This window comes from Macaca nemestrina, chromosome 6, assembly GCF_043159975.1.
Source record: "Macaca nemestrina isolate mMacNem1 chromosome 6, mMacNem.hap1, whole genome shotgun sequence".
Lineage (NCBI taxonomy): Eukaryota > Metazoa > Chordata > Mammalia > Primates > Cercopithecidae > Macaca > Macaca nemestrina.
The window spans coordinates 28,782,643-28,798,506 of record NC_092130.1 but is presented as its reverse complement, the minus strand read 5'-3'; the positions used below and the strand labels follow the sequence as shown (position 1 = coordinate 28,798,506).

Here is a 15,864-nt window from a genome sequence, read left to right as displayed (position 1 = left end):
CACAGAGACCTGGCTGGGGACGTGGGAGGGTCCCCTTTAAGAGAGGCTCCCACAAAAGCTGGCTCCCCCGGGCGGAAGGAGGGACCTGGCACTCGGGGAGAAGCAGAAGAGAGTGGAGAAACGACCAGAGGAGGCCTGCTCTGGGAGGCGCAGCACAGGGCAGATACGCACACAGGGGAGGAACACAGCGCTCCCAGAAACCCTGTAGACGATGCTTCGGGGCTCGATGGATCAGGCTCTCACCTGTGCGAGCATCCAGGCGGAACCGGCCTTGCTCGTTCCCGCTGACCATACGGTAGCCGGTCTTCTCTGCGCCCGGGCGAGTGAGGGTGGCCAGCTGCAGCACCTCCGTGCCAGGTGGGGCGTCCTCGGGCACCTGCACGCTGTGCTCGGTGTTCAGGAACACGGGCAGGTAGTCTTCTAGGCCCACCACTGAGACCGTGACGGTGCCCAGTGTGGACAGCGATATTGGGGTGCCCAGGTCGGAGGCACGGACCGTGAGCTCCAGTGGTGCCTGGGGCCTGACCTGCAGCGGCTTTTCCAGGCGGATCACCCCTGTGGTGGCGTCGATGGAGAAGTGGCCTTCGGCTGAATCCGGCAGAGAGTAAACCACCTGGGCATTGGCACCTGGCAGGGAGACCAAGGGTGTGAGTCACACTGAGGGCGCCCCCTCTGGCTCTGCCCGCAGCAAACCCTGCAGCCACAGGAGGGGCTGAGGAGGGGGCTCCCATGAAGGCTGACAAGCTGGCTCGGGTATGTGAGGAGTTAGGATCTCTCCAGCAGGGGTCTTGACTGGGGCAGGGAGACCCAAGGCCTCACTAAAAGGTTTTTGGGGGAACCTAATCTGCAAATCTATCAAACTATCGGAAAATATTATGTGGGGATTAGGGTCTAATATCAGTTTATTAATGAAAAAGTGCAGATAAAACCACCCATAGAGAGTTCCTTGACTGAGATGGAACAGCTCTGTAGCTTGATTGTGGTGTTGGTTACAAGAATCTAAATGGAATAATATTGCATAGAACTAAGTGTGTGTGTACACACACACACACACACACACACAAATGAGTTCATATAGAAACTGGTGAAATCTCAGTAACAAGGCTGTAGTCTAGTTACCAACAATGGACCAATGTCAATTTTCCAGTTTTGATATTATCCTGCTGCTATGTAAGATGCTCCCATTAGGGAAGCTGCATGTAGCGTGCACACAGTCCCCACCAGTCCTATTTTTGCAACTTCCTATGGAGTCTATAATTACATCAACATAAAAAGTTAAGAAAACACCCATGGAAGTTCTTGGTAAATCAAAACACACAGTGTTTCTCCAGCTTTGTCTCCAATTCTGTTATTTTCTTTGGTTAAGTACCAGATGAAGCAGTTGGCCATAGTGTATGAAAAACACCAACATTTAAGGCTCAGCTGTGAGGTCCTGCCCCAGTGAGATGAACACAGGCCCTCAGCCTAAGGGTCTCACATCTCCCACACACGTGGAACACACATTTCTCTGGTGGAATGGTGACAGGAGTTGCCTCTGAGAAGAGTTGAATTTATATCCATTAAATGCACATGCCATGCAACTTCCCCATATAGGCACTTATATGAAGAAACCATAATTTTTCTAGAGACAGAGAGATGCTGGTCAAGCCACACCTGGATTATTTAGTTGAAATATTTGGGTTGGAATAACCATTTTGGAAAGATTAATGGTAAATTGATATAAGGCCACTCTAGGAGCCATCTAGGAGATCTGTGTGATTGTAGAGGGCAGGACCAGGACTGACAGATGTCCCACTTGATAATGGCCTGAAGAACCATAGAAGGAAAGGGCTGCTTAGGACATAGGGAGCATCCTCTCCCTGGAGGTGTGTAAGCAGTGGCTAAGGGAGCACTCACAGAGCCCTGCAGCCATTAGATGGAGAGGTAGATAAGATGGCTTATAGGTCACTCCAGCTCTGATGTATTCCTGATCTCTCCTATCAAACCCATTCTGCATCTCAAGCAAGTCTATTCCACTTCCACTTGTTACCTCCAACACACATGCACACACACACACACAACACATACACACACATTTCCCAGGTCCAGCTACCCTGCCTTTCTGTTGACTGTTTGCCCTCTCTAGAACCCCTTCATCCCTCGAATATTTCACCTCCTTCAATGCCAAGCTAAAACTCACTTTCTCTAGGAAATCTTAATTTTACCCTGCTGGTGTCAAACAGAGCAGGGTGTTTTGATCCCACTTTTATCATCATCATTTTCCTGTGTTGACCTGGCTACTCTGATGCTGACAGCATTTTTTTTAACCCTACCTGCATTATAAAATTTGACTCAGGAAAATTGGACAGCTTTTATATATACATATATATATATCTCATATTAATGAGTTATATATATGTATGTATACACACACGTACGTATATACAATCAGAATAGAACACGCTGTGGTAGCAGAAGCTATAATTGGTACAATATGGAACAAATATGTTTGAATGAATGCAATTTACCTTGTAAATTTTAAAAGAAAAAGAATTAACTCCAATGAAAATAGTGGCATCAGAGTTAAAATGTAAAATATTGAAAATGATTCAACTTCACTGTTTAGAAAATTGATCAAGGAATGTAATGGGTTTACTGGGGTTGGTGCCCAAATTCCTTTCCAAATTAATCAGAATTGAAGAAGTCTGATTGGTATATTTCTGATTAAATGTTTGTACTTAAAAATGCCTTTGTGGTTAAATGACAGTATTGAAAAGTCCCCAGGTCTAAGTGGAAGGGGAGAAACAATAAGGCTGAAATACCTTTTTCCTGCTTCAAAACATTGCTAAAATCATTTGTCATATAGCACTTAGGTGTGCAGTTTGAGGATAAATACTTTTTACTTTTAAGTGTCCACAGACTCAACAAGGAGGCACAGCCCTTACCAGTCCTAGAGAGACACAAAGGGGACCCAGGAGATCATTGGAAATGGCCTCAATCCTTCTCAGACTCACCTTGGTCGGGATCCCGGGCAAATACTACAGCCACAGGGGTCTTCACTGTGGTGTTGTCAAAGACAGCCACAGTACAGTGGCTGGGGAAGAACCGTGGGGCATTGTCATTCACATCCTCCACATGGAGGGTGACGTCTGCCTGGCACGATCGGCCACCTCCATCCGTCGCCTTGGCAACAAGGTTGAACACATCCTTCCTTTCTCGGTCCAGGGCTGTGAGTGTGGTCAGCTCCCCTGGCCAGAGAAATGACAAAAGTTGAGCTTTCTCTGGGGAAATATTACCCAAGCATGTGCCCTCTAGATATCTACAGGAGACAAACGCGGCCACACAGAGTTTTGTTCGCAGCAAGCGGGGGTCAATACAGTCAGGAAAGCAGCTAAGCCTATATTCCCCCACACCCATTCACCTCCCTGATTCTCCCAAACGCACTTCATCACATTGCCAGTTTAAGATCATCACCAACAAGCTAAAAATAGGTATATTCTTAAAGGCCAATTAGGCAATTTCTAACAATATATAAAATGCATTTTTCCTTTGGTTCATAATTCCACTTCTAGGAATATATACATTCTAGAGAATAATCAACCCAACGATAAAAATCTATGTATAAGGATATTCTCTGCAGCACTGTTTATAATAGCAACATACTGAAATCATCCTATATGTCTTTCAAAAAGGGACTGGTTAAATATATTATGATTTAGCCACACAGTAAAATACCATGTATGATGTTATATGTATCTTGGTTTTCATGCATGGCTTCTGCCTATAACTCCCACAGCCCTTGTTACACAGTCTTTTGTTATAATGTTGGGTGTGTTAGGCCTCAGGAAGCATGATGTCTCCGACCTTCTCCTGCTCTCCTTTCATCTGCCCCAAGGCAAGACTCCCATCTTTCCCCCCTTTTCTGATTGTGGGTTTTAAGACTCTCCCCAGAGAGGGTCCTGCCTTATACCCTGGGGCAAATAATGCTGACATCATGAGGCTCCCATAACAACCCAAGAGGACTGGGTTCCGAGAGCTTCCACATAGCTGAACACATGGCAGTTCCTGGAGGGTGGTGCGCCCAGGGAGGACACGGGAGCCCCTTTCCTCATGTCTCACCCTACACCTCTCTTCACCTGTATCCTTTGCAATATCCTTTATAATAAACCAGTAAACACAAGTGTTTTTCTGAGTTCTGTGAGCTGTCCCAACAAATTAATCAAACCCAAAGAAGGAGTCTTGGGAGCCCCACCTTGAAGCCAGTTGGTCAGACATTCTGGAGGCCTGGACTTGCAACTGGTATCTGGGTAAGGGGGTACAGTCTTGTGGACAGAGCCCTCAACCCGTGGGATCTGACACTATCTCCAGGTAGATAGTGTCAGAATTGACTTAGAGGATGCGTGAGTGGTCTCTGCTGCTTGTTGTATGGGGAAAACCCACACACATTTGGCCACAGAATTCTTCTATGTTGATGATTGCTTTGGTGTGAGAGCAGAGGGAAAACCTGGTTTGAGAGAGGTTTTTCCAAAACACCATAAAACCAAAAATGGCCAGGTGCAGTGACTCACGCCTGTAATCCCAGCACTTTGGGAGGCCGAGGTGGGCGGATCACGAGGTCAGGAGATCAAGACCATCCTGGCTAACAAGGTGAAACCGCATCTCTACTAAAAACACAAAAATTAGCCGGGCGTGGTGGTGGGTCCCTGTAGTCCCAGCTACTCAGGAGGCTGAGGCAGGAGAATGGCATGAACCCAGGAGGTGGAGCTTGCAGTGAGCCTAGAGTGCTCCACTGCACTCCAGCCTGGGCGACAGAGCGAGACTCCATCTCAAAAAAACAAAACAAAAAACAACCAAAAATGAATTATGATAGAGCTTTGAGATACAGCTGAGTGAAGAAAAGCAACTTACAAACAGTATTCTACTTTCATGAAGTAATTATATAGAGATTTTGGAGATGCATGGAAAACCAGTTGGATAGAATATATACCAAGAGTCCTTATCTGTGGAGGAAGGGGTTATCATGCAGACGTTCCAATTTCTGCATAATGCATACCTACATTACTTGAATTTTATACCATGAACATGTATTATTTCCATATTCAGAAAAAATGCCAGTTTTTTTTTTTTCTTTAAGTCCTTACTGATCATCCTGCAAAGAGCAGCAGAGAGAGGTTAGGTAACCTGCCTGGGTCACTCTGCATGCCCCTGCTGGGTTTAGGAAGGACAACATTGTCCCCTATCTACCCAGACAGCTTCCTGTGACACCCCTCTCCCCTGCCACCTCCTGCTCAGGTATCTCCAAGTCATCCTTTGAGCTATTGGACCCAAGCCAAGTGTCAGCAGCTGGCCCTTGTGACCTAGGCCTTCTGTGCTGCCCATCCCCATACCCTCCCCTGCAGCAGCAGGGCAGGAATCCCTCCTAGGTGGGCTGGTCTTCCAAAGGAAGTCCACTCCACCAGACTCTCACAGCCCAACCTCTCCTGGCTACTCCTGGCCTACCCTGCAGGAATTTCTGCTTCTTATTCTGCTGTATCCCCTGGCTAGTAACAATGATAATGGCAACCACATCTACTGAGCCAGACCTGGGCTAGGCTTCCATATGGTTTCTCACTTGTGATCTTCACAACAATTCTATAAGACGTTATCCCCGGTTTGCAGCATAGATACCTTGAGATCATGTTCTTGGCCATGACACTCACCTGCCTAAATCCTCCAGTGGCTCTAAAGGTGGGATTTGGCCCTGCCCACCCTGGGGCCTCATTCTTTGTCCTCTCTCTTCCCTCTCTGGGCACCAGTTTCTGGCCTTCTCTCAGGTCCTCAGTGTGCGTACTATTTCCCCAAAGAAGGTCTTCGCATGAATTCTCCTGCCTTGAGTGCCCCTTCCCCCACTCTCTCACCCCTGGCTAACTCTTCTGTGTCTGCAAGGCTCACATAAAGTGGCATTTCCTCAGTGATGTTTTACTTAACCCCACTCCATAGCCCAAGTCAAGTTCTGTTGCCAAATATTCCCATAGCTAGCAAAAAGACAGAAAGATGAAAGAAAGAGAGAAGAAAGAAAGAGAGAGAGAGAGAGAGAGAAAGAAAAGAAAGAAAGAAAGAAAGAAAGAAAGAAAGAAAGAAAGAAAGAAAGAAAGAAAGAAAGAAAGAAAGAAAGAAGGAAAGAAAGAGGAAGGAAGGAAGAGAACAAGAAGGAAGGAAGGAAGCAGGGAGGGAGGAAGGGGAGAGAGAGAAAGAAAGAGGGAGAGAGAAAGAAAGAGAGAGAGAAAGAAAGAGAAAGAAAGAAAGAGGAAGGAAGGAAGAAAGGAAGGAAGGAAAAGGGAAAGGGAGAAAGGAAAAGGAAAAAAGGAAAGAAAAGGAGGGCAGAGGGGAGGGAAGGAAAGGAGAAACCAAGGAGTCAGCTGTGCTAAAATAAATTTTAAAAGAATGAAATTAATCCCCTTAGCATTCTGCATTTTTTCTTAATTTAGCTCATTTAAAACCACTAATTCAACAACTCCATTTCCCACTAGATTGTAAAGACCCAAATCTTGTCTTATCAGCCTATTTATTATGTCACCAGTACAATGCTTGGCACATAGGGCCAATATATGTTTGCAGATGGATGAGTGAACTCCTGTTTCTTCTCCAAGGAGAATACCATGGCACTGCGCACTTGCTATTCAGTAAAGATGTTCTTGTCTTGATCCTGCAACTTAGGAAACCCACCTGTATGAGGATCCAGCTTGAATTCATGCGCCCCAGGGCCATGCAGAGAATATGTGATCTGAGCATTGGTATCAGTGTCCAAGTCTGTGGCAGAAACCTTCAAGATGAAGTGTCCTGGAAATACATCTTCATGAACCTTGCCAGCATAGACAAGCTAGAGATGGAAAGACAAAGAAGAGGGAGATTGTGGGAACTGCATTCAGATCCAGAGAGAAGCAGTGTGACTGACTGAGGGAGGCAGAAACAGAAAGAGAGACACTAAGAGGGCAGAGATGAACAGAGACAGAGAGAAAGAGAAGCAGAGAGAGGGAGGGAGGGGAACAGAAGAAGGTAGAATAAGATGAAACATGCAAGGAAAATTGAGGTTTAAAACAGGAAGAGGATGACAAGAGAACAAGTCAGAAAAGAGAGAATGGAAAAGTTCTGCCATCCAAAAGCCCACAGGCAGGGCTAGAAGGGATGGCTACAACTTCTTCCACCCAGTCCTTTGAGGCTTTTGGAGGAGGAAGGAGAGATAAGCCTGATGCAAGCATTCTGGAAGGTGTCAGGTCAACCTCCCCTGCCTCTGTGGCGAGGCCATGCTATTAAGCTCATCTCCCTGACTATATTCCCAGGACAGACCCTTGACCTCTGAGTCAGGTCTGGACTCCAGTGGCTCCATCGCTTGGCCCACCCTCCCTTTGCTGCAGGTCCTATCACGGCATCTGAGGGAGTGGCAGAGGGGAAAGGCTGGAGCTCCCTGAGAATTCAATTTTTCTTCAGTGGCTGGCTCTGAGCCAGCCTCCAAGCATCATGCTTTCAACCACTGTGGATGTGGGCAAGCATGGACTCCTACATGCCCTGGATGGAAACTTTATTCATTTTCTTGTTTTCTTTTTTTTTTTGAGACAGTCTCACTCTGTTGTCCAGGCTTGAGTGCGGTGGCACAATTTTGGCTCACTGCAACCTCCTCCTCCTGTGTTCAAGCAATTCTGCCTCAGTCTCCTAGGTAGCTGGGAGTACAGGTGCGTGCCACCACACCTGGCTAATTTTTTTTGTATTTTTAGTAGAGATGGGGTTTCACCATGTTGGCCAGGTTGGTCTCAAACCCCTGACGTCAGGTGATCCACCTGCCTCAGCCTCCCAAAGTGCTTGGATTACAGGCGTGGATGGAAGTTTTATGCCTGGGCAGGCTGTGTGGAGGTGGTTCCCCAGGCCTCTTTTTTCTGGCTGTAATGATGCTGTGAATCATCTCTGGGAGGGCCAGGGTGAGCCTGATCCCAGCCTCTCCCAGCATGGGGAGGACGGAGGTTGGTTGTAATGATGGCTGAGGGAAAAGAGAAGGAAGGTGACCACCATTCTCCCCAAAAAAGCCTCCTTCTGAGACCACCCCAAATATGGTCATCTCGGATCCTGAAAAGACATTTTGCATGCATACCAATAACCAGACTCTCTTTTTCTACTATGCTTTATGTGACTGGCATGTAGAAGAGCGGAGGAAGAAAAGGTGAGGAGATATATGTATTTATGTGTGTTGCTAGGCATGTGTCTATATATGTATATGTGTGTGCAAGCAAGTTGAAGTTTGTATATATGCAAATGCATATGTAAGTATGTTCATGTGAATTTATTATGTATAGTTGCATGTGTGGGTGAGTATATGGATGATTGTGCTAGGTATTTAGGTACATGCTTATATATTTATGTGTATACATGTATAGGTATTTGCCTGTGTGTGTAGGGTTGTAGATGATCCTTTGTTTATATGTGTGGGTATGTATAACTGTGCATTTGTATATATATACTGAATGGCTGGATTATGATAATTTGAGATGTTATAAAATTAAAATGTTAGCAGTTTAACTTTATCTGTAAACTTTGAAAGAATGTAAATCCTCTCAAAATTAAAAATTACTTACTGTGTTTTAAAAAATATGTTTAAAAGCAAAGTTCCATGATAGCAATTGTTGGTTTATGCCTCTAGGAACACAGTTTCTCTCCTGACAAATGCACACGCACACACACACACACCACTCAACATTTGTTCCCACTGGAAGTTTGGAGTTGAATTACATGAGGTCCTTAAGAAAGTGTCCCTCACCAAATGAAATTGCCCTATCTCATGTTTGTGTCTGTATAAGTGAAAGGGGACATCTCAATGGGCTAAATTACCCCAGCCGATGTGGAGAGGTGCATATATGGGCATGGGGCAAGGGGTTTGTCTGGGGCCAGGTTTCTATAAGTGTATTTGATAATAGTGAGCCATGTCAACAAGTTGAGCAGTGCCAGGGGTTTGCCCATTGGGCATGGCTGGCTGTGTTTGGAGAATGCGTATGTTACTTTCCTTCTGGATATGTTCTGCGGAGAAATAGACCTTTGTTGGGAATGTAGGGGGAGAGATGTGGACCATGAGTCTTGAACAGCTTGGTATATCCCTATGGGGGCCAAGGAGTTACCTAGAATGGTCCCTGCCCCTGGGAACTCATCTGAGGCTTGCTGGGGAGAAGCAAGGGAGGTGAGATCAGTGATGGCCGGCCTCAGAGATGGGTCCCTTGGTCCTCCTTTCTCCTGCCCCTCACTTTCTGTTCTACTGCCCCTCAATCTCCCTTCTCCTGCCCCTCACCCTCTGTTCTCCCGCCCCTCACTCTACCTTCCTTGCCTCCACTACCCACTCCGCCCCTCACCAGGCTCTCACCTGTGAGCACTGTGGGCTGTTATCATTGACATCCAGGACAAAGATCTCCACAGTGACCGAAGCCTGGAACTTGCCATCAGATGCTGTGACTCTGAGTAAGTACTTGGCTGTGTGCTCGCGGTCCAAGGTCTTCCTTGAGGAAATCCTCCACTCATCTCCAACTTGGCTGATGCCAAACTGGCCCAGGGGGTCTCCCTCTAAACAGATGGGGCAGAGCTTTCAGAAGCCAAGCAATAGGAATGAACTCAGCTTTGTGTCACAGGTGGCTGCCCATTGGACACATTTTTTAGAATTGCTGGGAAAGCAAACATTTCCTTCCTTAACTAGGAACCCACAGTTCTACACTGAGTCCACTTTTTGGTGTTATGAAGCTACTTCAGACTTCAAATGCCTCCTGTTAAATGAAATTATCAATGCAAGAAGCATCACTCCAAAATATGTGGCTGAAGGGAGGGTTTTTTATTTTTGTGGCCCAGAAGGCATGGGAGGAAGTTAAAGGGAAATAAATTTCAATTCTATGTAAATGTCTAAGAGGCATAGCTATATAACAGTGGAGAGGTAGGAAGCAATCAAAAACACTAAACACTCCAAGGTTTTATTTTGTAACTAAGGACCCACCCTAAGTGGAGGTTCTGTAGGAGCACTAGGTTTGCTTGCTAAGTCATCTTTCTTTCCTTGACACTAATCACTGACAAGAATGTAGGAATATGGATTTCTCACTCTGAGATCCTAAGATTCCAGAGTTCTAAGATCCAACTGCTCCAAGAATTGATAATATGTTGACATTTATTACTCTATTATCCTGAGATTTTAAGACTTCTGTGTTTTTAGGAGTCTGATATTTTAAGATGATAAGATTCTATTTTTCTACAACTCTGTATTTCAAACAGCTTTGATCCTATGTCTTCAGGAGTCTGTGGTTCTTGGTCGGAATTACAGACTCATGAGCTTTTCACTGGACAGCTGTGAGAGCAGAAGGAGCCATGTTCATGGGAATGGGGGGGGACATGGCACCTGGGGTGAGAAAAAAAAGGACACAGGAGTGAAGAAACTCTCTCATGGCCACTGGTTAGCTGGCTTAGTCACTGGATTGGGAATAGGGTAATTTAGTTTCACAGTAGGTATCCACTAAGAAAAGCAGCTTGTAGGTGTGGGTTTTAATCCCAGCCCTGAAGCAAGCACAAGAGTGTGACCTTGGTTGAAATTCTGCATCTGGGTCTTGGTTTTCACATATGCGAAATGAGGGAATTATACCTAAGGAAGCGCTGTCATTCCTACACTTAGGACCTCTGATTGACTAAGAAGCGTTTTTTTTATCATTCACGACTTTCCCTGGGCAGGACACTCTCCATAAAGATAGTCACTTGACAGAATTTTCATGGATCACGCAACTTTCTTTGTGCCTCCTCCATCTTTCAAAACACAACTCACAGCAGTTAGAGTATGACTCACATGAAATAACGAGACATCCTTTTTGGAAAGCACTTTCTAACGTATAGGTGCTTTCTATAAATTACAGATCTTACCAGCATGCCTGTGAGGTGAATCATAACATGCATACCAAGTCTATAGGTGGAGAAACTGAGGTCCTAGGGAGTTAAATGTGCCCAAGGTCACACTGCTAATAAGTGGCAAACCCAGGACATGAACCCATTTTAGGGCACCTCTTCCTGGATGTTTTTCAATACATTCCAGAGCCTACAGTCCATGACAGGTGTTCTTACCTGTGATGTAGCAGGTGACCTGCCTGTTCTGCTCAGAAATGTCAGCATCCAGGGTCTTTAGAGTCACCACTAGTTTGCCAGGCTCACTGTTCTCAACCACAGATCCTCTGTACTCTTCAGAAGCAAATCGGGGAGCATTGTCATTCTCGTCTGTAATGGAGACCTGAACCAGGGCCTGAGAGGATAGCTGGATGGTCTGTCCATGGTCATAGGCCACTACATGAAAATGATAAGTCTGGCAGGTCTCACAGTCAAGTTCCTGAAGTGTGGTGATCCAACCACTCTCACTGTCAATGGCAAAGAGCTCATGGACATTGCTACCAGGGTCTGCAGACAGCCTGTAGCTCACCTGGCCATCTCTCCCAGTATCCTTGTCAATGGCAGTCACCTGAATGACTGAGGTCCCCACTGGCATATTCTCAGTGAGGACAGCCTTATATGGATCAGCCTCGAATACAGGCCTATTGTCATTGACGTCTCCCACTTGGATGTTGACAGAGACCAAGGACACCACGTCACTGTTCTGAAGGCAATGTGCCATCACATCAATCTGGTACAATTTGGTGGATTCATGGTCCATGGGCTTCCTCACCTTTATGACCCCTGTGTCTGGGTCCAGGGAGAAGACACCATCCTTGTTGCTCTCAGGTGTGGTGCCCCGCACTAGACTGTAGATGACTGGATCTTGAGCTGCCACTGCTTTAACAACCCCAATTTCAGACCCCTCTGGAAGGTCTTCAAGTGCAGAGAAAGTATACAGAGGTTCAGAAAATTTCGGCAAGGATACTTTTTTAGGAACCACCTGAAGTCGTACTGGCACCAGAGAGTTCCAGTGAGGAGGTCCTCCATCTTGGGCTTTGATGAAGAAGTCAAGGGTCTGATTTTCCAATCCCACCAGGCTGTCTTTCACCTTGACCACACCAGTGACTGGGTTAATTTCAATGACATCTTTAACTAGGTCCTCTGGATTCATTGAGTAGGTGACATCTGCATTCTGACCTTCATCTGCATCATAGGCCAACACCTGGATAACCGGAGAGTCTTTACTGACATTGGATTGAATGGATACTGTGTACTCAGATGCTTTGAACTGTGGAGGGTTGTCATTTTCATCTGTGAGGATGATCTTCACCGTGCAGAAGGCTACTCTTCCTCCTCCATCCCGAGCCATGACCTTAATAGCAATGACCCTCTCTGTTGAATTTTCCCGATCCAGTTTCTGTAGAGTGGCAATCTGGCCATTGGGGTTTATGGAGAACTTCTCACTTGCTAGTTTATTGATGATAGTATAATCTACAGTGCCATAAGGACCACTATCTTTGTCTATGGCTAGCAAATCAATCACCTTGGTTCCAACCATTGCATTCTCTGCTAATTCTGCCTCATAAAGGTGCTGCTGGAACTCCGGGCTGTACTTGTTGACATTTGTAGTGTTGATGTACACAGGCACAGTTGCTCGGAAGACTCCATCAGAAGCGCCTATCCTCAAATTGTAAGAAGAGTCCAGGTGCTTTTTGCAAAGGTTGAACATAGAAATTATTCCTGATGAGCTGTTAATGGAGAAGTGCCTGTCCTGATTGCCAGAAAGAATTAGGTACTCCAGGCGGGAGGTGTCCCTGCTATCAGGGTCAATAGCCTGGACTTTAAGAACCAGGTGTCCACAGGTTGCCAGTTCACTGACATTGGCTTCATATTGAGGTTGTCTGAACTCGGGGGGGTTGTCATTGATATCAGACACATTGACAACCACAAGGGTTTCACCAGTGAGTGGGGGATCTCCTTTATCCATGGCCCTGACTTTCACATGAAAGTGTTGTTGGGCTTCATAATCCAGTTCTTGAACTGTGGACATCTCCCCTGTGCTCCCATTGATCTGGAAGAACTTGGAAACATCTGAGCCATCCTCCACAATCTGATAAGAGACGTCACGGTTCTGCCCTGAGTCCCGGTCAGAAGCCAACAGTTGGATCACAGGGGTCTGAGCAGGCAAGCCTTCTGAGATGGAGGTGGTATAGACCAATTGGGAAAAAGTGGGAGGGTTATCATTGACATCCTCCACTAGGACTTCCACTGTGGCTTCAGAAAATGACCCCAGAGCTGTATCCGTGGCTCTGACTGTGAACACATGTTTGGTCTTGGACTCATAGTCCAAAGGCCCTGTTACTGTTAGGACACCAGTCTTAAAGTCAGTGGTGAACAGCATCAAGGGTTCTTCCTCCACAATATTGTAGATGAGCCGGAGTCCCTCTGGACTCCGGGCCTGGGTGTGGAGAATTGGGGTATAGAGGGTGATATTTTCAGGTACTCTGACTTTGTAGTAAGGACTCTGAAACAGTGGGTTGGATTTATTTCTCACAGTGACAAGTACCTCTTCCTCACTCTGGAGGGATGGCGTTCCTCCATCCCGAGCAATGACTTTGAGGCGATACTTATTTAAAGCTTGATAATCAAAGGGTTTCTTGAGTGTTATGTCCCCAAGATAGGGGTCAATTCGGAAATATGTGTAATCTTCTGCAAATTCATATGTAACGGCCCCATTTGTCCCCAAGTCCTCATCAGTGGCAGATACCTGAAAGAGGACATCCCCTGGCTCTGTGCCATCTTGGATGATTGTGTAATAGGGCAGATGCTTAAATTTGGGGGGATTGTCATTGACATCCTCAATAGAGACTCTGACCAAAGCCTGAGCCACCCGCTGAGGCGTCCGATTGTCTCTCACTTCCACTGCCAGCTCGTGAGTGTCCTGCTGCTCCCGGTCAAATGCCACACCTCTTGTCTGCAACACGCCTGCTGACTGGACCATATGAAACATATCTGTGCCATTCAAGAGGAAGTAGGAAAGGGTGTCATTCAAATGATTGCCCTGGGCACCAAGAATCACCAGTGCCTTTCTGTCCTGTAAGTCCTCCTTCACAGCTGCTGTATAGACATCCTGATCAAACTGCAAGCTTTTGTCAAGCACTTGGGTCAAAGAAATTTTTACCAGTGCAGTGTCTTGATACAAGCCATCAGAAGCCCTGATGGTGAGCTTCCGAGAGAGTCCCAGGAAAGCAGGATTCAGCACAGATATGCTACCAGTGATAGGATGGATGGTAACAGCTTCATCAGCATTGCCAGTTTTGATGCTATAATTGACTTCTGAGTCATCATCGCTGGCCCGCACCATGAGAAGCTCCATGCCTGGATGGATAGGTCCCACTATTGCTACCTCATATATCTGTTCTGAGAACCTGGGAGGAGAGTCATTCACATCTCTGACATGAATGATGACTTGGGCAGGTCTGGGTGCAAATAATATGGGGCTTCCTTGGTCATGGACATAGACACAGAATTGGAAAGAGGGAATGCTCTCATAATCCATCTCTGATACAATGGTTAGTGTTCCCATGCTGGGATCAATTTTGAAAAACTTCAAGGCCTCCGGCTCCAAAATTTTATAGACCAACAAGGAATTAGTTTCTTTGTCACTGTCAGAGGCATGAATCACAAAGGGGTGGTTGTTTTTATCCATGATCATGCTGTACAATGGAGCTGCTTCACTAATTTGGCCCACAAAAGTTGACTTTAAGAACATAGGAGCATTGTCATTTTCATCAATTATGTCAACCACCACCATGACATCAGTAAATGCACCTGCCATATTGCTGCCTCGGATTTTCAGCTGGTAAGACGAGATTTTCTCATGGTCCAAGTTCTTCTGGGTGGAAATGAGGCCAGAATATGAGTTCATAGAGAAGACTCCATCCTTGTTTCCCTCTCTTAACTCATAGGTAACTTCAGAGGAGCTCATAGCAGAGACAAGGAGGATTGGGGAACCAACAGGGATTGATTCAGGGATCTCTACAAAGTACTCAGATTTTGAAAAGATGGGGGCGCTCCTATCTGAGGGGTAGACGTGAATGATCACTGTAGCCAGGTCATGCCATTGTGGGGAGCCTTGATCTTCTGCCTTCACTGTCAGAGTATGTGGGGCATGATTTGCCCGATCAAGCTTTTGAGCTAAAGTAATGATGCCTAGCAGGGCATTGATGTTGAAGAAACCTTCACCGTTCCCTGAAACAGAAGACAAGACAAACAAGTTTGCCACACCCTCGAGAGGTTATCAACTAGGCTTTCTAGATCAGTAAAGGGACCATCAGACAAAACCTGGACAGAGCAAAATCTGCATATAGTGTACATCCACCATGGATATAGTGTATAGAGTAGATACTTTATAAAATCTCTAACATGTTGCACGTAGTAGGTGCTTCATATCACACTGTCAATTATCACGAAGTTTCTGGGACACAACTTAAGCTACAAACCAAAGCTATAGTAGGTCTTTGAAACCAAACAAGGAGGCTCCATAGGAAAAGCACACTCCACCCTGAATTTCAGTGAAGGCTTTCGTAGGAAAAGCTTCATTTTGCATTATACAGAATTTGTAACCATATTTTGTACAACCTTTTTTTTTTTAGAGTCAGGGTCTTGCCTGACACCCAGGCTGAAGTGTAGTGATGTGAGCATGGCTCACTGCAGCCTCAAACTCCTAGGCTCAAGTGGTCCTCCAGCCTCAGCCTCTGCTGGGATTACAGGTATGAGCCACCCCCGTGCCTGGCTACATTTTTAATATGATTTTTAATAGCTTTGGTTATATAGAACACCCATATCTCGAGGCTCCTGAGCAAATGTCTTTGCCCCATGCCTGTATTTCCTAAACTCTAGGCATTCTCACATCATCTTTATAATTTTTTCAATATCCATCTATTGCCTGTGTTATGTTACACTATTATTTAATTGATG

At 45.8% G+C, this 15,864-nt stretch overlaps 2 protein-coding genes across 3 annotated transcripts in view; one reads left to right on the top strand and one right to left on the bottom strand.

The window, feature by feature from the left end:
- Positions 1-15,864, top strand: part of LOC105466844 (solute carrier family 36 member 1) — a 233,569-nt gene that overhangs the window by 97,789 nt on the left and 119,916 nt on the right. The window lies entirely within an intron of this gene.
- LOC105466846 (FAT atypical cadherin 2) overlaps positions 1-15,864 on the bottom strand; it is an 87,807-nt gene that overhangs the window by 27,208 nt on the left and 44,735 nt on the right. For both annotated transcript variants that reach the window (XM_071098190.1, XM_071098191.1), the window contains exons 10-14: positions 11,083-15,135; positions 9,359-9,555; positions 6,685-6,838; positions 2,994-3,227; positions 244-627 (exon numbers count right to left, since the gene is read on the bottom strand). In XM_071098190.1, the coding sequence (XP_070954291.1) occupies positions 244-627; positions 2,994-3,227; positions 6,685-6,838; positions 9,359-9,555; positions 11,083-15,135 (5,022 nt within the window). The remainder of the gene's footprint in view (positions 1-243; positions 628-2,993; positions 3,228-6,684; positions 6,839-9,358; positions 9,556-11,082; positions 15,136-15,864) is intronic.